General features: G+C 43.5%; 1 protein-coding gene across 1 annotated transcript; it reads right to left on the minus strand.

Annotated features, from left to right (window-relative positions):
- Positions 1-15,062: 15,062 nt before the first annotated feature.
- LOC117013481 (keratin, type I cuticular Ha3-I) lies at positions 15,063-20,284 on the minus strand. The gene is made up of 7 exons (XM_033090669.1): positions 19,427-20,284; positions 18,328-18,410; positions 17,677-17,833; positions 16,307-16,468; positions 16,080-16,205; positions 15,688-15,908; positions 15,063-15,487 (listed from the first exon to the last, which is right to left on the minus strand). Exons 1-7 carry the CDS (start codon positions 19,772-19,774, stop codon positions 15,370-15,372), a joined length of 1,215 nt encoding a protein of 404 aa, XP_032946560.1. The 5' UTR covers positions 19,775-20,284; the 3' UTR covers positions 15,063-15,369.
- Positions 20,285-20,620: the final 336 nt, after the last annotated feature.

Below are 20,620 nucleotides of genomic sequence, written 5' to 3' on the forward strand. Positions count from 1 at the left end.
CCATAGTTATCCAACATTTATAGACCTACAGAAGTGATCACCATGATAAGTCCAGCAACCATCTGACACTGTACCACGCTATCACAATAGTATTGACTATTTTCCCTACGTTATACATTTCATTCCCATGACTTAATCGTTTTATACCTGGAAATTTGGACCTCTTATTCCCCTTCACCTTTTCTGCCCCTTTTAAAATTTTTCAATTACAGTTGACATTCAATATTATTTTATATTAATTTCAGGAGTATAGCATAGTGGTTAGACATTTATATAATTTAAGAAGTGATCCCCCTGACTAGTCTAGTACCCACCTGGCACTCTACATAGTTATTACCATATTATTGACTATATTCCCTATGCTTTGCTTTACACTCCCATATAAATTTTGTAACTACCAGTTTGTATTTCTTAATCCCTTCACTTTATCACCCTGCTTCCAACCCCCTACCATCACCCCAACAAATCTAGTACCCATCTGACACCATACATAGTTATTGCAATATTATTGACTATATTCCTTATGCTATACCCTACATCCCCATGACTACTGTGTAACAACAAATTTGTACTTCTTAATCCCTTCCTCTTTTTCACTCTGCCCCCAAACCCCCTTGCATCTGGCAACCATCAATATGATCAATATGTTCTCTGTGTCTATGAGTTTGTTTCTGTTTTGTTTGTTTATTTTGTTCTTTAGATTCCACATATGATTAAAATCACATTGCATCATCTTTCTGCATCTTACACTCCACTCAGCACAGCACCCTCCAGGCCCATCCATGCCGCCACAGATGGGAAGAACCCATTCCCTTCCCTGGCCGAGCAATCTTTCGGCCAGGTGGTGTATATATACCACCTCCTCTTTATCTATTCTTCCATAGACAGACACCCAGGCTGCCTCGACATCTTGGCCATTGTAAACAATACTGCAATGAACACATGGATGCACATGTCCCCTCGAAGTAGCTTTGGGTTTCTCAACGTGGCCAAGTAGCCTTTGGCCACGTCCACAGCTTACAGGCTGCTGTGCGGGGTGAGGGGAGGGAGCTTACCCCGCTAAGTGGGATTCGCCCCAGTGGGCGCTGGTGCCTGTTGAGCTCGCCCTTTGGGTGTGCCATGTGTGGGGCTAATTAGGCAGTGCTCTGCTGTGATCTGAAGCCAATCTCAAAGTCTGTTGGTTCTGGAGCCCCTTGCAAGGGGCTCCAGTATAGGCCCAGGTCACCCACTGCCTGTGACCAGTCAGGGGCTACCTGGTAGGAGCTACAAAGCAATGCACAGTTGCTCACTGCCTGTGCTAACCCAGGAGGTGTGTGGGAGATGCCATGCTGCGAACTGAGGACCACTGCTACCAGTACTGGGCCTGGGGTAGCTCCACAAAAATCCAGGACACCCTACGGCCTGCTGCCGCATGCCAGCTCCTATGAGATTCAGCCCCTGATAAAGCCTCGTGTAGTACATGACTTTTGTGAGACAGGGTCTCAAGTAGTCACTAGAATAGGAAAAATTGTGGTCAACAGGTTAATGTAGACTCTGGTTTTGTGCCAATGCTGAGCCTGGAGTGACTCAGTAAGAGTCTCAAAGCAAACTGAGGCCAGGTGCCGCCTGCCTGGATCCTGTGGTCTCTGATAAGTTTTTCGAGAAAGAGTGCAATGCCGAAGGGGCTGGCTGCTCAGAGAGAAAGCGCCTCCAGCTGTGTGCTAGATGAATGGGGCAGGGTCTCAGTGAGTCAGAAGGGTAGAGCGTCAGAGCTCACCAGGCCAATCAGATTCAGATTTGGCCTGTGGGGGCGGGCTCAACACAGGAAAGATGGCGCCTGCCTGCTGGCTGCATGGGAGGAAGACCTCTCACTGGGAAAATGCTGACTGTCCTCCAGTCTGCCTCCCATCGCCACACAGCTCAGTCAGCCCCCCATATGTCTCTGGGGCCCCCTGAGTCACCATACCTCCGCTGGAGCCCAAGGTGAGTGCCTGCGAGCGAGTGAATCTGTGCGCGGGCCGTTTAAGAGGATGTCTGGGTTTCCTGCAGCCTTCTGTCTCACCCAAATGGTCGGAATCTCCACTGTGGTTCACAGCCAGATGTTGTGGGGGCTCCTCTTCCCGGCACAAAGACTCTGAACTGGGGAGCCTGGTGTGGAGGGCTAGGGTCCCTCACAACTTTTGGGGGAAACCTCTGCGGCCAAGATATTCCTCCTGATTCTCAACCGCCACAGGAAGGTTTAGGGCCTGTTCTGCGTCTCCGCCCCTCTTACCAATCTTGACGTCGCTTCTTCTTTATAGTTTTAGTTTTAAGACTTCTGTTTAGCTAGACTTCAGATGGTTTTCCAGGTTGATTGTTCTATAATTCAGTCGTAGTTTGAATGTGTTCATGGAAGGAACACAGGAGTAGTGTTTACCTACTCAGCCATCTTGGATCTCTCCAGCTCTGTGATCTTTATTAGGTGACTCTCCAACATCTCTCCCAAATCTAGTCATTTATTTTCAGCTCTCTCCATTGCAGATCACTGTCGTTTTATCTTCTCAGGCCCAGAAACTTCATTCATGTTAAACCATAGGAGGTATTCAACCAATTCTAGTTTCCTTCCTTCTTATTCCATTGTTCTTCCACCTCCAATTAGCTTCCATACCTCAGGCTGTTCCTCTGAAATCCACCTCACCCTTTGCCCATCCACTCCCCCACCTCCACCCATTTCAGTTCTTGTTGTTTCTCACCAGCCTTCTGATTGATCTTCTTTCCCACCCAATCCACCACTTGGGGCGCTGATTGGGCCCATCTAGGACCCATCACAAACCAGCCTATACATACCCTGTTTCCTCGAAAATAAGACGTAGCTGGACAATCACCTCTACTATGTCTTTTGGAGCAAAAATTAATATAAGACCCAGTATATTATATTTTATTATATTATATTATATTATATTATATTGTATTATACCTGGTCTTATATTAGTTTTTGCTCCAAAAGACACATTAGAGCTGATTGTCCGGCTAGGTCTTATTTTCGGGGGAACATGGTAGCTGCCTGATATATCATATCCTTCCTTACAAGCAAATATATCCTTCCTTACAAGCAAATCTCACAGATAACCATTCAAAGCACTGCCAGATATGGTCCTGCCTAACTACTTGGCACTTTCATCTCCCACTACCACATTTATTCTCTGCTCCACACTAAAAACTGGTCTGTCAGGCTCTAAACACACCTCCTGCTTCCTCACCTCCTCACCAGGTAAAGTTCATGCTTGGAAAAACTTTCCCTCTTCTCAGACCTGCACACACTCTTCTGTCCAAACATATCTCATCAAACTTTTATTTCAGAATTATGCTAATATTATACATTAATAGTTGATTAAAGTTGGAGCTATGAGAAGTATATAAAGTTTCAATATCCTTCTCACAAATCCTCATTAGTGTTACTATTCCCTATTTATTCCACTTATAGTATTCTATGGTTTGCGCTAGGTTTTGATTAGGTAAAGATACTGTCTCTCCTGAAGGGCTTATAGTTAACAAGACAGGCAGACAAAATTTATATGAACAAAATATTTGGGTTTTCAAAGCCCTGATTGAGTGCTGCTACCTCCTTCTTGGAGCCTCTTCTCTTTTTTTAAAGATTTTTATTAAAATATAGGTAACATACAATATTATATTAGTTTCAGGTATACACCATAGTTATTCAACATTTGTATATCTAAAGAAGTGATCCCCATGATAAATTCAGCAACCATCTGACACTGTACCACGCTATCACAATGTTATTGACTGTATTCCCTATGTTGCACATTATATGCCCATGACTTATTTGTTTTATACCTGGAAATTTGATCTTCCTATTCCCCTTCACCTTTCCCCACACACACACTTTTAAAATTTTTCAATTACAGTTGGCATTCAGTATTATTTTATATTAATTTCAGGCGTACAGCATAGTAATTAGACATTTGTAGAATTTAAGAAGTGATCCCCCGACTAGTCTAGTACCCACCTGGCAATCTACTTTACACCCCCGTGACTACTGGGTAACAACCAATTTGTACTTTAATCCCTTCCACTTTTTCACCCATTCTCAGCCCCCATCCTGTCTGGCAACCATCCAAATATTCTCTGTGTCTATGAGTTTGTTCCTGTTTTGTTTGTTTGTTTATTTTATTCTTTAAATTCCACATATAAGCAAAATCACATTGCATCTGTCTCTCTTTGTCTGACATACTCCACTCAGCACAATCCCCTTCAGGTCCATCCATGCCACCACAGGTGGGGAGAATCCATTCCCTTCCATGGCTGAGCAATGTTCCATTGTATATGTGCACCACCTACTCTTTATCCATTCATGCATCATCGGACACTAGGCTGCCTCCACATCTTGGCCATTGTAAAAAATGCTGTAATGAACATATAGATGCACATGTCTCCTCAAAGTAGCATTTTGGGTTTCGTAGGATAATTACCCAGAGGTGGGATTACTGGGTCCTTCTTTGTCACTTGTTCTAGCCTTTGTTATAGCCTTTGTCTATTTTGTCTGGTATAAGTATTGCAATCACAGCTTTTTTTGTTTGTTTCCATTTTCACGAAATATCTTTTCCCCATCCCTTTACTTTCCGTTTGTGTGTATCTTTTGATCTGAAGTGAGTCTCTTGTAGGCAGCATATGTAAGGGTCTTGTTTTCTTATCCTTTCAGGCACCCTATCTTTTGATTGGAGCAATGAATCCATTTACATTTAAAGTAATTATTGATAGTGTGTAGTTATTGCCATTTTATTATTCATGTTTTTGACCTTGTATTTTTTTTTTGTCTTAAAGAATTTCCTCTAATAACACTCCTTATAATACTGGTTTAGTGGTGGAGGTTTAGCTTTTTCCTGTTTGAAAAAGCTCTTTATCTGTCCTTCAATTCTAAATGATAGCTTTGCTGGGCAGAGTAATCTTGGTTGTAGGTCCTTGCTTTTCATCACTTGGAGTATTTTGTGCCAATCCCTTCTGGCCTGCAAAATTATGTTGAAAAATCAGCTGACAGTCTTACGGGAGCTCCCTTGTAGGTAACTAACTGCTTTTCTCTTGCTGCTTTTAAGACTCTCTCTTTGTCTTTAACCTTTGGCACTTTAATTATGATGTGTTTTGGTATTGGCCTCTTTGGGTTCATTTTGTTTGGGAAAATCTGCACTTTCCTGGGCATGTATTTCTATTTCCTTCATCAGGTTAGGGAAGTTTTCAGTCATTATTTCCTCAAATAGGTTTTCAATACCTTGCTGTGTCTCTTTTTCTTCTGGTACCCCTATGACACAAATGTTGGTACGCTTGATGTTGTTCTAGAGGCCCCTGAAATTGTCCTCTTTTTTTCTTTTTTATTCTTTTTTCTTTTTGCTGTTCTGATTGGGTGTGTTCTGCTACCTTATCTTCTAAATCACTGATTCAATCCTCTGCTTCAGCTAATCTACTCTTGATTCCCTCTAATGTATTCTTCATTTCAGTTGTTGTAGTCTTTATTTCTGAATGGTTCTTTCTTATGTTTTCTATCTTTATTTTTATGTTCTCTGTCTCTTTGTTGAAGTTCTTCCTGAGATTATTGAGCATCCTTATAACCAGTATTTGGGACTCTGCATCTGGTAGATTGCTTGTCTCCATTTTGTTTAGCCTTTTTTCTTTTTTTCTGGAACTTTGTTCTGTTCTTTTATTTGGGAAATGTTTCTTTGTCTCCCCATTTTGGCTGCATCCCTGTGTTTATTTCTTTGTAGGACTACTATGCCTCCTGATCTTAGTAGAGTTGCCTTATGTAGTAGGTGTCCTGTGGGTCCAGTGGTGCAATCTCCCTGGTCACCAGAGCTGGGTGCTCCAGATGTTTCCCTTGTGTGTTGTGTGTGCCCTCTTGTTGTAGTTGAGATTGATTGTTGTTTGCATGTCAGTGGGCAGATTAACCCTCAGACTGATTGGTTGTGAGGACTAGCTGTGAATACAGTGGAGGAACTATTGTGCAGGGGCTGACCCTACAGAGCAGGGTTTGCTTTAGCAAGGCTCTGGTGCCTGCTCAGTCTGCCATTTGGGTGTGTCGTCCTTGGAGGTGGCCAGGTGATGCTCCAACCCAGTCCAAATCTGGCCGCTTGGCCTGCCAGCCCTGGGGCCTCCTGGGAGGAGACCCACTGCAGGTCAAGTTCAGCTGCAGTCTGTGCTCTGCCTGGGGCCGTCTGGCATGAGCCACAAAGCAATCCAGAAATGGCCACTACTTGTGCTGTGCTTGGAGGTGCCTTGAGAGGCCAAGCCATGAATCAAGCCTGGCTATTGCTAGTGTCAGCCTTAGGGCTGTTCAGCCAGAGGTACAGGACATGCCGACGCCAGATGCTGCTTGTTTGGGTTTTGTGAACCTTTGAGAAATTTTAGGAATGTCTGCAGCATGAGCCAAGGCAGACCACTTATACGGAAAAGCTACTAGAAGTGGTGTGGGTGTAATGGCAAGTTGGGTGGGGTGTGGTCTCAGGGAATCGCTAGGGCCAGGCAGATGAAAGGTGATAGCCAGTTTGATGGATACTCAGATATGACGTCTGCCTGAGTCTGCATGCTGGGAGGGGTGGGGTTCAACAAAGAAACAATGGCCTCCACCTGCTCCACCATCTTGGAGATAGCTGCCCCTCCAGCCCTCACTCTGAGGCTAGACAATTTAGTTCTTCCCCATATGTCCCCTTGAATCTTTCAAGCTGCTGCCCCAGTGCTGGAGCTCAGAGCAGGTGAGTCCGTCAGCAAATAAAGCTGTGTGTGGTCCCTTTAAAAGGAGTGCTTGGGAGTGCAGCTGCCGTGGGTCTCACTCGTCCACAATCTCTGCTGGTTTTCACAACCAGAAATTATGGGGACTTCGGTCTTCAGCACTGAAACTCTTGGGCTGGACAGGGGTTGGGACCTCTCAGTCCTTGGGGAGGACCTCCACAGCTAAGATACTTCTCCTGATTTTTAATAGTCACACGTGGGTATGGGACCAGCCTGTTTGTGTCTCTGCCCCTCCTACCAGTCTGGAGGTGGCTTCTTCTGTATGTCCATAGTTGTAGGGCTTTTGTTCAGCTAGGCTTCAGGCAATTCTCAGTGATGGTGGTTCTGTGGTTTAGTTATAATTGATGTGGTCCTGAGAGGAGGTGATCACAGTGTTTACCATCTCAACCAGAAATCCCACAACAATGATATTTGCTTCTAATATTCTGGTTTCCCTTTTAGTATTTTTTCCTAAATATTTGCATATAAATATTGATATGTATGTAAATATGTATATATATCAGGTACAAAATTCTAAATCTGTGTTCCAAGGTATGTTAAAAATATATAACTATTTTTCTCTAAGTCTGCTTAATCCTATTTTAAATGTTCATTTGAGATTGTGGGGGAAGAAAAGTCAGTTCTGTAGTAACTCAGAAATCACTCAGGATTTCTCCCTCCCATCCTTCATCTGTTTTGGGGTGGGGGTGGGGACTTAGATAGTATCATAGCATTAAGGTGAGTGGACACTGGTTCATGGTAGTCATCCAATGAAATGTACATGGTCCTCTCTTATTCCTGACCACGATTCTCTCCCTTATGGCTCCAGCTGAGATATCTGAGTTCTCTTTACTCTCCACAATTTCTGCATCCTTCCATCACCCCATCTAGGAGGCCCAAGGTCTTCTCTGCCACTTTCCTCCACCACAGAAGTCTATTTTGAATTGCATAAGCTAAGCATTGACTTGAGTCATTCTCTCTGCATTTCTACAGTAATAACCATACCCTAGGGGAAGTGAATATAGAAAGACCCCACTGATGTCTGATTCATGAGGAAAGAGCTGTGGTAAAAAAAAAAAAAAAAAAAAAAAAATTGCAGAAGTAAGAAAAGACCAGTGAATATTTCAAGGTTTCATCCTGACACATAGTTTGACAAAATCAAAATCATACTTTGTAGGGGGTAGCTGGTTAGCTCAGTTGGTTAGAGTGGGGCTGGTTCAATTCTCCACATGGGCCACTGTGAGCTGCACCCTCCACAACTAGATTGAAAGAACTACTTGACTTGGAGCAGATGGGTCCGGGAAAAACACACTTAAAATAAAATAAAAGTTTTTTAAAAATCATACTTGTAAATTGGTTTATACACTGAATATTGTGCTTAACCTGAGAATATGCTCGTGAATATGTTGACTATTAAATATGAAAATTTGAGAATTTGTGTTTTCAAATTGATGTAAACCTGCCGTTATTGGTATGAACTTCCTTAAATGTGAATCTTTATGCATCTTTCTTATTGCCCTAAAATAAATTCCTAGAAGTGTAATTACTGACTCTTCAGCATGTTAATAATTTTAAGGTTGTGAATAAATGTTGAAAAAAATCATCCTCCAGAAAAATTGTTCCCATTTGCACCCATTTCACAGTGCCTTCACCAATACCAGTTTTTTAAAATCTCTTTGTCAAGAGATTTGTCATAATTGATAGTCCAATAATGAAATCTCATTGTAGTATTTATTTGTATTTATTTCATTAGTAGTGCATTTTTTAATAGGTCACTTTATTCCTTCTTTGGGAATTATCTGCTTGTGCCAATTTTTTGGTTAAGCTACTCATCTTTCCTAATTTATTTATAAGAGCTTATTTTATGCTAAGTATATTAACTTTCCTTTCTGTCACTCACACATGTTGCAAAATGTGTCCAGTGTATCATTCCCTTTTAATTTGTCTATGGTAGTTTTAGGCATATAATTTTCTTTTTATATAGGAAAGCCTACCTATATTTTTCTTGCTGCTGCTTTTATGCTTTGAAACTTATTCACCATCCCCAAAAAGACAACTATTAACTTTAATTTAGTTTATATAGTTGCATTTTTTACACTTACTGCTACTGTCCATCAGGAATGTATTTTGAGGTATGGCAGATACTGCTTTACAAAAAGGTCCTGGTTTTCCTAACTGGGGGACTTGAGTGCATATTAAATGTATGCTCAATGTGCAAGAAAGAACAAGATGGGGAGGTAGAGCAGGAGTCATTAAAAAAATAAAAATCAAGGCATGGCATCTGTTCTGGCGGCCTCTAGTGTTCATCAGTTGACATTACACATGCAGCTTCTGGTGTTTCTTTGAGAGACAATCGCAAAATAAGCCCTGATTCTGGCTTCACCACAAGCAACTCAACAAAAACTTGGTTTGATGTGAGAAGCTTATTATATTACATGGTACTGATTTAAATCATGTGTCCAATTAACCATCTCTTGGCAAAGGGAGTACATTATCAGCCCCTCCAATTGTGCCAGCTACTGCACTAAGCACTTTACATGTTTTCTTGGTTAGTAGCCAAGATAACTATATGCAGTATTGTTTTTTAATTTTGTACATGAGGAAACTGAGGCTCTTGGAGGTCAATTACTTTAACTAGAATATGTGGGGATTGGATTTGAACCCGTATCTGTCGGCTTCTGAAGCCCATCCTCCATCCTCTACGTCAGGTTTTCTTGAGGAAACCACAGAAAATTGCCTCTTTGTCTTAACGTAAATCTTAGAGTAAGAATATCTTTAACTAGTTGTAAGTTTCACAACTATGACCATAGCTGTTTTATTCACCAATTTACATCCAGTGGCTATTGTATGGTAGGTAGGTAGTCAACAAATACTTGTTAAATAAATGAATAAATAAAATCATAAATGAATGACATGACCCCATATAGTGCAATACAGTCAAAAGTATCAACTAGAAGAGAATGGAGTTTCTGCTGCTGTTCCTCACTCATCCTTCATTGTTATCAGTAACTGCTTTACCCAATCAGGTCTGGAAGCAGTGTTGAAATGTAGCTAATGTGATAGAGAAACTGAAATTTTAATTTTGTTTATGTTAATACATTTATATTGAATTAGCCTCATGTGGCCAGTGGCTTCTGTATAGGACAGTACAGCTGCAGAGATTCTGTGTCAGATGGTATGGCAGGCCAGGTTATTTGGATTAACCTGCATCATAAAAACAACTAAGTATGCTGTTTTTCCTTTTTTTAAATTTGAAAAACAAAGTTGCTTTTAAGATCTTAAAAAGCAAAAGCATCGAAGAACTGACAAGTCATAAAAGCATCGAAGAGCTGACAAGTCATACAAATTGCCAAGAAATTATCAAAGAACTAAGTAATTGGCAGGTATTCAGAAAGGTGAACGGAGCACTGAAACTACTTTTCCTTCAAAGGGATCTGTTGAATTTGGCAAACTTAAATTGTAGTTTTCGTGACCTCTCGGGGAGATAGAAACAGAAAATAAAGTCCAGGACCCACCACCAGGATCCAGTCCTCTAGCAGATCCACCCCACCAAGGAGCTGGGACTCCTTGGTGCGACGGTGGCCCAGACATTATCTCAGCCCACCCACGCCTACCACCAGGACACTGGTTTTGCACATACCTGGGTGATTCCAAAACCTTCAGACTATGGATTTAAAGTGGCCTCAGACTGGTAGCGCCCCAGTGCACTGGCAGGAACAAATGGCAATCCTTTCTGCAGGAACACACCAACATCCTACCTCAACAAAGTCCCACATATAATATCCAAAGGAAAATGAGGGTGGTAATCATTAGTGCTATTCACCAAATATTTCTGTCTCTCTGCCTTTCCAAAATATGTCAGGAGTGCACTTCTCTGCCTCCTTTGAAGTTGGGTATGGCCTAATGACTTGCCTTGGCTAATAAACATATGAATGGAAGTGATGTGTGTCACACATCCCTTCTAGACTGAAGCTTTATGTCTCATTGCAGAATTTTGCCACTTTTTCTTCACCCTCCCAGCAGGTCTGTGGAAGGATATCTAGAGCTGATGCGACTGCCAGCCCTGGTTTTTTAATAGGTATGATGATTGGCGCCTCCTGGTGGCTTATGCTGGACTTAGAGCATAAGCAAGAAATACGCTCTTGTGATTAGATTTGGGAAAGGTGGGAGTTGATTGTTACTACAATAACTGTAACTTAGCCTCCTCTGGCTGATACAATGAACAATGCACACAGCACACAAGGAAGCAAGGCACCATGAGAGAGCACTTGTAGAAACAGCAAAGCGTAAGCAGACCACAAAGACTCCCGATACTGGAATGATCAAACACCCAGGATCGTGAGCTGTGTTGCTATCTTTAAAGGAATAAGAGACAATCTAGAAGTATCTTCAGGTGTGGTCTTTGGAAATATAGTTGACAAAAGAAAGTCAGCCCTCTTTAGACCCCCCTTAGAATTTTATGGGTGCTGGGAAGTCAAGATGTAATTGTCTGATACTTTCATTTGGTTCCCAAGGTAAAGACAAACCAGAGGCCCCAGAGAAAATCCTTGTTCTGGTCCCTACTGCTGCATAACAAATACCCCAAATGTGGTGCTGTAAATCAACAAACACTTTCTTATGCACATGGATTCTGTGTCAGGAATTCAGAAAAGGCACAGCAAGATAGCTGATTTCTGTGATGCCTGGAACATCATCGGGAAAGACTTGTAGGCTGGGGGCTACTTGAAGGCTACTGGGGCTTCCTCATAGCCCAGGGCCTGGGTTCCAAGCAGCCCGGGGAACCTAGGTGGAAGCTGCTATTCCTTTTGTGAACTATCTTCAGAAATCCCATAACGTCACTTCCACTGCAGTCACAAATTGAGGGGAGGGTCTATGTCAACGAGAGGGCTAGCTTTTGTAAGAAGAACATTGGGATAAGAGACGTTGTTGCACAGTCCTCTTTTCATACAGTCTCTCTCTTCTCCCAGGTAATCCTTTCCCTAACCTGTGGGATGCTGGTGGCCTATAGTCACTGTTCTCTGCCTCTTCCCTTTCCTTTCCCCCAACAACAAAAAGTGTCTGGTATCAACCATTTCCCGAGGTTTGCTAATAACCCTTTAACTGAACCATACATTACATTCTCACTCTATGTTTTGCTTTCTCTCTCTCTCTCCCTCTCTCTCTCTCTCTCTCTCTCTCTCTCTCAAACTCCCCCCCCCCGCCGCCCATAAACAAGAAACTAGGGGGATTAGTTGAAGGAAGCTGAATGAAGGAAAGAAGCCCTCTCACTTGACCCTGAAGGCAAATTTAATTTAATACCTCCAAGTTCATTGAAGTCAGGGAAGTGTGAGAACCAGAAAAGATGGTCCATATTGAATGCACACTCACCTCCATTCCCCAGTCTCCTATACGCATAGAAATCTTCCCAGGCCTGTATTTTATGTTCAGGACATAAATGCCACCACAAACTCCATTGCCTGCCATCTTGGCACTCTCTTTCCTTGTATTAGTCAGGGTTCTCCAGAGAAACAGAACTAATAGGACATATGTAGATATATACATTCATTATGGGAATTGGCTCGTGATTATGGAGGCTGAGAAGTTCCACGATCTGCCACCTACAAGCCAGACAACTGGACTCATTCTGAATCTAAAGACCAGAGAACCAGGAGCCTCGGTGTCCAAGGGCAGGAGAGGATGAATGTCCCGGCTCCAACAAAGGGAGCAAATTCACTGCTTTTTTTGTTCTATCCAGGCCCTCAGTGATTGGATGATGCCCCCCACCCACTGGTACAGGCTATTGATCTTCTTAGTCTACTGACTCAAATGCTAATCTCTTCCAGAAACATCCCCACAGATAAACCCAGAAATAATGTCTACCAGCTATCTGGACATCCCTTAGCTGGGTCGACAGAAAATTAATCACCTCCACAACCCCCGTTTTTCTGTCTACTTCTATTGTAAAATTTCTGACCAAGAAGGATGCCACAGAAAGATATTCTTAATAAAAGTCAAGGATTTGTATTTGAAAAAGGAAACTCCATCCGTGAGCAGGAAAGTTTCCTAAGACCATGAATCTACTAAACAGATGTCTTACAGAAACTTGCATACCCACAGGTAGTCACCCGTGATAACCATACACTTATTTTGTTGATTCTTCTCTGGTTGAGAGCATTTTCATATTTGTCTTTGGACCTGGTGCTTCCCAACCCGTCACAAAGAGGGAAATACTTATTTTGTGTAAATCTTACATGGTGCTTCCAAGAGAATCCCAGACTGCTTGTAATAAAGCAGTTAGATTTTTTTAGAAAGTGCCCTTTGATTCACTTGTCTTCCTTTCTCCTTATCATAATAAGTATGAAAATCACAAATCCCTTTTCATGACTACCTTATTGCAAGGATCTGGACAGATGTCATTTGCCGTCACTTTGTGGCTGTGGCTGTGGCTGTCCTGGTTGTCTGTCCTTCTGGTTACTCAGCCTATTCTAAGCACCATATTTCTGTCAGGTAAACAGTTATGCTGTTAAGATTCCAACATCTAATACCCAGGATTACCACAGCCATCGATGGCTGAAATAACCAGATTAGCTTGCTTTCCCACCCAATCCTTTTGTTTTGTTTTGATAGCGATGAACTACTTACTTGAAACAAAAAACAGCTAGGCATTAAAACAAAGCAACCAAAGAACAGAAAAAAAATATATTTTAAAACCTGTGCTACCATACTCAGGATTAGTGGCTGTCAATATTTTTTCATCTTTGCTCTAAGTGTGTTAAAAATCAAGTAAATGTTTTTTTTGTTTGTTTTTTTGTTTTTTAAAAAAAGCATTAAAGGTAACAGAGAGAACTTCTTTGACTTTCATACACGTTTACATTCCCATCCCTTCTTCCCAGGGACAAACACAATCATGAATTTAGTATGTATATCTTCCTAGCATTTTATGTATTTTTAAATGTATATACAAATCCACGATTTTTTCAAATGTAGGCATACACATTAACACATTTTTCAATCAACTTATTTCATTGGGTATGCAATTTGTGAGTTTGAAAGAACTCCTTTTTCACCAGGTCTTTATTATCAGTCACAGCTTAATGAGAGAGGAAAAAAAGAGATTTTTCAGACACACTCCGACTCTCAGTTAAAACCCCAAACTTTCTGGAGTATATACCTTACTTTGTCGCCTTTGATCAGCTTTATGTCTAGCGACAACGGCTGGGCCCCTGGGCAGCACTGGGACATGGCTATGATAGGCACCTTTCTATGCTTAAGAAAAACTGAAAAACTCTTGGCATCAATTCAATCTTTGTGTACTCAAGCCACGTTAGTTCTTCACTTACTTTCTGTTTTAAATTGGGCTTCATTCAAAAGTGGCACTTCAAATCCCGTGCTTGTCCCAAAATTCTTTCACAGTGAAGTGTTGTGTCCTCCTGTGAGTCTCACTGTTGATGTCCGAATTACTTATTGCCTTCAAAGAACACAATGCCAAGGTTAAGAGAAGGGGAATTACTCAGTTCTCATTAGAAAAAGGCAATCGTGTGCCCACATGTTTCCTGTTCTCAAAGTCACCCGAGTGCATCTCCTCTATTTAGCAAAAGTGTATTTGCTGTGTGGCATTATTCCAGCAACCTCTCTATGATTCATGTCTTCATCTGCGCTGCATAGGTTATTAATTTTAGGCAGGTAGCTTCAACAAATAGTTTATTAACTATTTGTTGACCACCTAATGGTCAACAAATGGCTGTGAAAAAGAAAATCCAATATGCAGAGATCAGGTTGGAGGAAGATAATTGTTGGCTAAGGATGTTTTTCCCAGTTCTTCCTAGGTTATAACATTTTCACATTGGCAAGAGGCACAGCCTTTCTCTCAAGAGTCACTTCCTCCTGATGTTGTCCTCCTTCTGTGATTCTCTCTCGTATTCCCTCTGAAGAGCGTGACAGAAAATGCTTGCAGATACCCTCATGTGAATTTGCCATTCCTTTCCCACCACCTTCTTCCCAAACACGACGTCCACATCCGTAGGTGGGTGCTGTGCAGTGGAGACTTTCCTTTCAGAGAACTCGCAGACCATAGATGGGGGCAAATGACGCTTCATCTGATGGAAGAACACTGGTCACTTTCTATTTATACAAGACACCCAATTTTGAAACTAATGAATGAAAAGGACAATTATCACTTTTGTGCCAGAATAAGAGTTTATTAGGAGGGATCTTTTATTGCATCTCCAAAGACCAAAGGGAGTGACAAGGAAGATTTCTTCCAATGACGTTCACTTCCATAGCGTGCACATCAGTCATATCACATTTAATGTAATTGTTTTTAAATCACATCTAGATAGGTACCTGTTAAAGCATAATACGTTATGCAAATGTGGCATTGTTTTTAACAGATACTGTTTGATATAGGTTGACACACGTTGTAGGTTTTCCTATATAACTCAGAAAACAGACTGAGCCAGTAAGGAGATATTGCCGTCTCTTGTGCTAAAGGATCAGTCAAGCTGGGGAATTCAGCAGAAGGCTAGAGGTGCTTTCTGGAAGCGGGTGCTGGTAGAAGTTTCTTCCTTTGTCCAGAGTGCTCACTGTTGGAGATGACTGGGTGAAGGAGAGTTGAGATGTAACTTTGGAGTCCTTCTCCCCCTCCTGGCACCAGGGCCTCTAGTGCACAAAGGTATTGCAAGGCCCACACCGAGCACGTGGAGCACAAGGATTGGAGACGCAGGGCCCGATGGGCTTGTCACATGCATTGGTTGTGGCACATGGATTGCAGGGGAGTCTGGAGACAGAAAACCATTGGCTCAAGTTAGGGTAAAATGAGCTGAAGAAATAGGAAGACACTAAACACACTTTATGTCTCTCTTCCTTTGCTGCCAACCAAATACTTGAATTATACATTTATTTTCATCAAGAAAACTTTTCATCCCCCACAGCAACCTCATGTGCCCCCAGAGAAAATACGACTAGCTTCATACTCACTTGCAGTCCTCGCTCTCCAGCAGGCCCCGGTACGTGTTGATCTCACACTCCAGCCGTGCCCGGACGTCCAGCAGCACCTGGTACTCCTGGTTCTGTCGCTCCAGGTCACCCCTGATCTCGGCCAGCTGGGACTCCACGTTGGTGATCATGCACTGCACCTGGGACAGCTGAGAGCTGTAGCGGGCCTCTGTCTCTGTCAGCGTGTTCTCCAGAGAGTCCCTCTGTGTGGGGAAGATACAGGATGTCAGAGCAGCTCCTTTACCGGGTTTCTCCATAGGGCTCCAGAGAAGTCAAAGCTTCAATAGTTAAGGAGAGCGTGGCGCAAAGAGCATCCCAGGGACTCGGATTCCCCGACCTCACATTTCTCACGTGGAGGTCTGAACCACACCCACCAGGTTGTGCTGGGCCTGCAGCTCGATCTCCAGGGCGTTGACCGTGCGTCTCAGCTCGATGATCTCTGCCTGGCAGGTCTGCAGCTGCTCTGAGCTGGACACCACCTGCTTGTTCAGCTCCTGAGTCTGAAACACCAAAGGGGAGAGACAGGATCAGACCCTGCCTTAGGGGCCCCGAGTGGCCTTGGGCCCTGAGTGACCGTGTGCTGAGGTGCTGAGGTGCCCACCTGGGTGTTGTACCATTCCTCCACGTCCCTGCGGTTGGTCTCCACCAGGGCCTCGTACTGACACCTGGTCTCATTGAGCACACGGTTTAGGTCCACTGTGGGGGCAGCGTCCACCTCCACGTTGAGGCGGTCCCCAATCTGGCAACGCAGGGTGTTGACTTCCTGATGGAAGATTTAAAATATTTCAACTGTGTTTATTAAATTTTAAAGATTTAAAAATTTAAAGTAATACAAAGGATCCTCATGCTCTCCTCTAAGAATGCAATTCAACTTGTTGTCATGCTGAAGCTTTCAACAACAGCTCCAGTCCCTCTGATCATCTCATTAACTGGGTTCTGTGTGCGTGACTAATCTGTGGATTCCACTTACAGAGCTTTCAAGTCCATGACCTCTTTCTGCCCTCGTATGCACTGTGCCACTCCTCACTTAGTGAGAGGAGATTAACTGACCACAATTTACACTGTGAGCCCCAAACACCAAGTTCAGTGTTTTTGCTGGTATATCACGTAACCTCTCATGTTTGGCTCTTAACCATGGGTCGTAAAAAAGGATGAAGTCTGGCTAAAGAGGAATTAAAGAATGCTTACTTCAAAATCCACCATCCTGGAATAGAAAAGACTTAACCATTGATTTGTTGGTTCCACCAGTGTAGATTTTGCTGAAGGAAATACTGTCTGCTCATTTCACTGCTAATTTCATAGCGCCAGCATAGTATGGTGCTCGGGCTTACGTGGACGTCAGACAGATTCGAATTGGGTCTCATCTCTACCACCTACAATATGGCTTCTAGAAGCCTCAATTTCTTCATTTATGACATCTATAACTACCTCTATTCTAAAGTATGGAGCACAACGTTTGACATACAATATGCACTTGATTAATATTAACTATTTGCATTGTTCTGGGGTTTAAGGTTTACACAAAATATCAGTCTTCTTTATTGTGTAATTGACAGTGAGCATTTTTTCAGTGTTTCCTTCAGGCAACTCTGAATAGCAAGAAGAGCTCTGGATGAGAAAAAGGAGAAAGGTTTTGTTTCCAATTCAGCCCTCATCCTGGCCTCTCCAGTTGCTGCATGGAGAATTGGGATAGAAGATCTCTGCGGCCCCCTCTGCTCTGACCAGAGCGGAGAAGAGGCTGCCTGGTTGCTGACCTTGCCTCATTACTCGGCTCGCCAACATCCTTCACTCTCATTTCTGCCTCTGGCAGAAATGTCCTAATCTCCTATCAGGGATTTTTAGATGACTCATTCTCAACAAATCCTTTTTTGTTTGGAGAACACATTCCCCAGCTAGAACACTCTCCCGCACCCTGTGGGGTTGGAAACAGGCCTTGGCAAGTTTGATCCTATTGCTCCTTGGGGACCTCACCTGTTCATGGTTCTGCTTGAGGCAGAGCAGCTCCTCCTTCAGGGACTCCACCTGGGCCTCCAGGTCGGACTTGCACAGGGTCAGCTCGTCCAGGATCCTGCGCAGGCCGTTGATGTCCGACTCCACCAGCTGCCGCAAGCCCAGCTCCGTCTCATACCTGGGATACAGACAGGAGCATCAGGGACAGGCCTGGCCCTGACTCTGGTTTGCATGTCAGACAACTGGGAGTTGGGGCTTCTGGTTTTTACAGCCATCGCCTTCATTTAGGTTTTCAACACCAAGCAGTTGCTCCTAGAGGAAAATCCACTGGTAACTATTTGTATTATAATAAATAAAGAGCCAGTGGACTTAAGGGGATAAAAGCCCATAAGCTGTGAGGTTTCCAAAATTAATACACTTCCCATATTCTCCTTATTGAATTCTGTTCATAGTAGAGCATCCGGGGACCAGACTTCGGCATTAGATTGGGGGATGTCGTTTTACCAAAAAATGAGTGGAAGAATCTGAATCTGGAAAAGGGATCTCTGGGCTCGGATGAGCAATGGCTCTGCAGATCTTGGGGAAACATCTGGAGATAAGCTCTGTTGATGTTTGTCAGGCCAAGAGGAAGGAGAGAACAGAGAGAAGGCCACACCCCACTTGCCCACTCACTTGGTCCTGAAGTCGTCCGCGGCCAGCTTGGCATTGTCGATCTGCACCACCAGCCTGGCGTTCTCAGACTTGCTGCACAGGATCTACAAGACTCAAAACATTCTAGAATGAGCTTAGTTATTTTTAGCCGACAGTAACCCCTGCTGATTCACTTATATGGAAAGAATAGAATGAAAAAAAATGCTGTGGATCTTATATAAGATTATCAAACACTGTCCATGTGCTCAAAAAATATTTGAGAAATTAAATTTGAAAAAAAAGAACACTAAAATATGGAAGCAAAATATCAGTAACTAAATAATCTTTCTTTTTCTTTCCTAATAAGCAATACTGAGAAGCTGATAGCTAACATTCATTTTTTAAAAACTGACTGTATACCTGGCATGGTTCTAAGAGCTGAGAATACAAAAAAGAGTGAGCAATGGATCCTGTCCTCAAGAAACTTCCAAACCAATGGGGAAAATCAAAACATAAACTAGTAGTTGTGAGGGGTGAGGGCTGGACCAGGGAAGTAGCCACCTCACCCCAGCCATCCAGGATGGTTTCACACTATGTCCCAGTAGGTAGTTTCCACTGTTTCTGGTTTCAACCAAACATTTTATGCCCTCGCTGGACAAGTGCACACCAGGGGAAGCCCAGAAGCATCTAGATCAGGACAATGAAGTCAGGATGATTAGGTACCCACAAGAGGACGGCAACAAGAGTTCAGAGCAGTCAAAAGTCCAGGTGAGGGAGAGAAAATGGTCCAGTCTTTACAAAAGGTTCCACTTCCTCAGCTCCCACCTGGGGCTCAGTCTTTTCTCTCACCGCAGGGTAATAATTCTGGAGCTTGGCAAATGCATGGAAACATTCGGAGGCAGATTTTAATTACAGCTTATTTGTGCAAAGTGCTGCTACCTCCACATAGACTAACGCTATGCAAATACTCACACCTAACAGTCCTGGGTCTAGAATAAGATGGTAACTCAAGAAAACGAAGAGCCAGACTTCAACCCCTGCATTTCAGTCACCCCAAGAGCTCATCTTGTTTCTAAATCGTATCTCAAGATTTCCTCCCTACAACTTCCTGCTGGATGCAGTGTGGTACCCATCCACTCACCTTCTGCTGGAGCTCCTCGATGGTCCGGAAGTAGGACTGGTAGCTGGGGCACATCAAGGGCTCCTGCTGCTGGCACCGCTCCTGGATGCGGCACTCCAGCTCCGCATTGTCCCGCTCCAGCTGGCGCACCTTCTCCAGGTAGCTGGCCAGGCGGTCGTTCAGGAACTGCATGGTCTCCTTCTCGCTGCCATTGAAGGAGCCCTCGCAGAACCAGCCACAGTTGCCCACATTGGCGGGGATGTTACAGGCCCCGGGCAGGGGGATGTTATGGCAGCTGGGAGCCACGCAGGGCCGGGAGGGGCAGCTGGAGCGGCAGCTCAGGTTGGACAGGTAGCAGTTGTAAGGCATGGTGCTGGGAGGGAACGTGGCGTCAGCTGAAGACAGAGACCCAGTTCTCCAAGGACCTTGTAGGTCTCCTTCTTCTGGGGAGCTTTTATATCCCTTCTGCAGAGGGTGTGGACATGGAAGGCAACCCTTTTGTTCTTTCTTATTTGGTGATTGTCAAAAGCCCTTCCCCTTCATTTGTTATGTTTCCTCAGAAGAGTCCCTCACCTCATAAAATACTTTACTCGGGCTTCTCCCTAACTTGGGACTCCTCTTCCAGGCTGTGTGTCAGTCAAGTAAGAGCTTCATAGTGTGGCTTCAAAGAGCTGGCCTCATGAACGCCCTGCGCTTTATTAGTGGGGTGTGGCAGGTCCAGGGATACTGTTGCTTCCTGGCTTAACAGCCTTGACTCCTTGGCAAACCTCTGGCTCTTCTCGCTGAGAAAGCAAAGCTTAGCTTTTGCCTGTGTGTCTTTCGCTAGGTCAAGTTTCCAAATTCCAAACTCATAGTTCTCAGAAAGACCAATAGATCCTTCTAGAACCATTAAAATAGCCTAGTTCCCAGTGGCCCTGTTTCCTGATATGGCAAGCACTATTGAGCTCCATGATAATGTCAATCAACCAAATAACAGATAGTCACCGGGGTTACAGTTTGTATAGGGCACTGAGGAATGGAAGGTGGACCAGGGCTTTGGTCAGATGGAGCTGGCATTTGTTGAGCACCTGCACAGGCCCAAGGTGGTGCTGTACACATTTCATGAACATGACCTCCTTCACTCCTCACCATGACCCTTCAAGGTAAATGGTGTTATTCCCATTTTACAGATTGGCAAACTGAGGCATAGAGGCTAGGAGTTGATATGTTGTGAAG

Source organism: Rhinolophus ferrumequinum, chromosome 21, assembly GCF_004115265.2.
Source record: "Rhinolophus ferrumequinum isolate MPI-CBG mRhiFer1 chromosome 21, mRhiFer1_v1.p, whole genome shotgun sequence".
Taxonomy (NCBI): Eukaryota; Metazoa; Chordata; class Mammalia; order Chiroptera; family Rhinolophidae; genus Rhinolophus; species Rhinolophus ferrumequinum.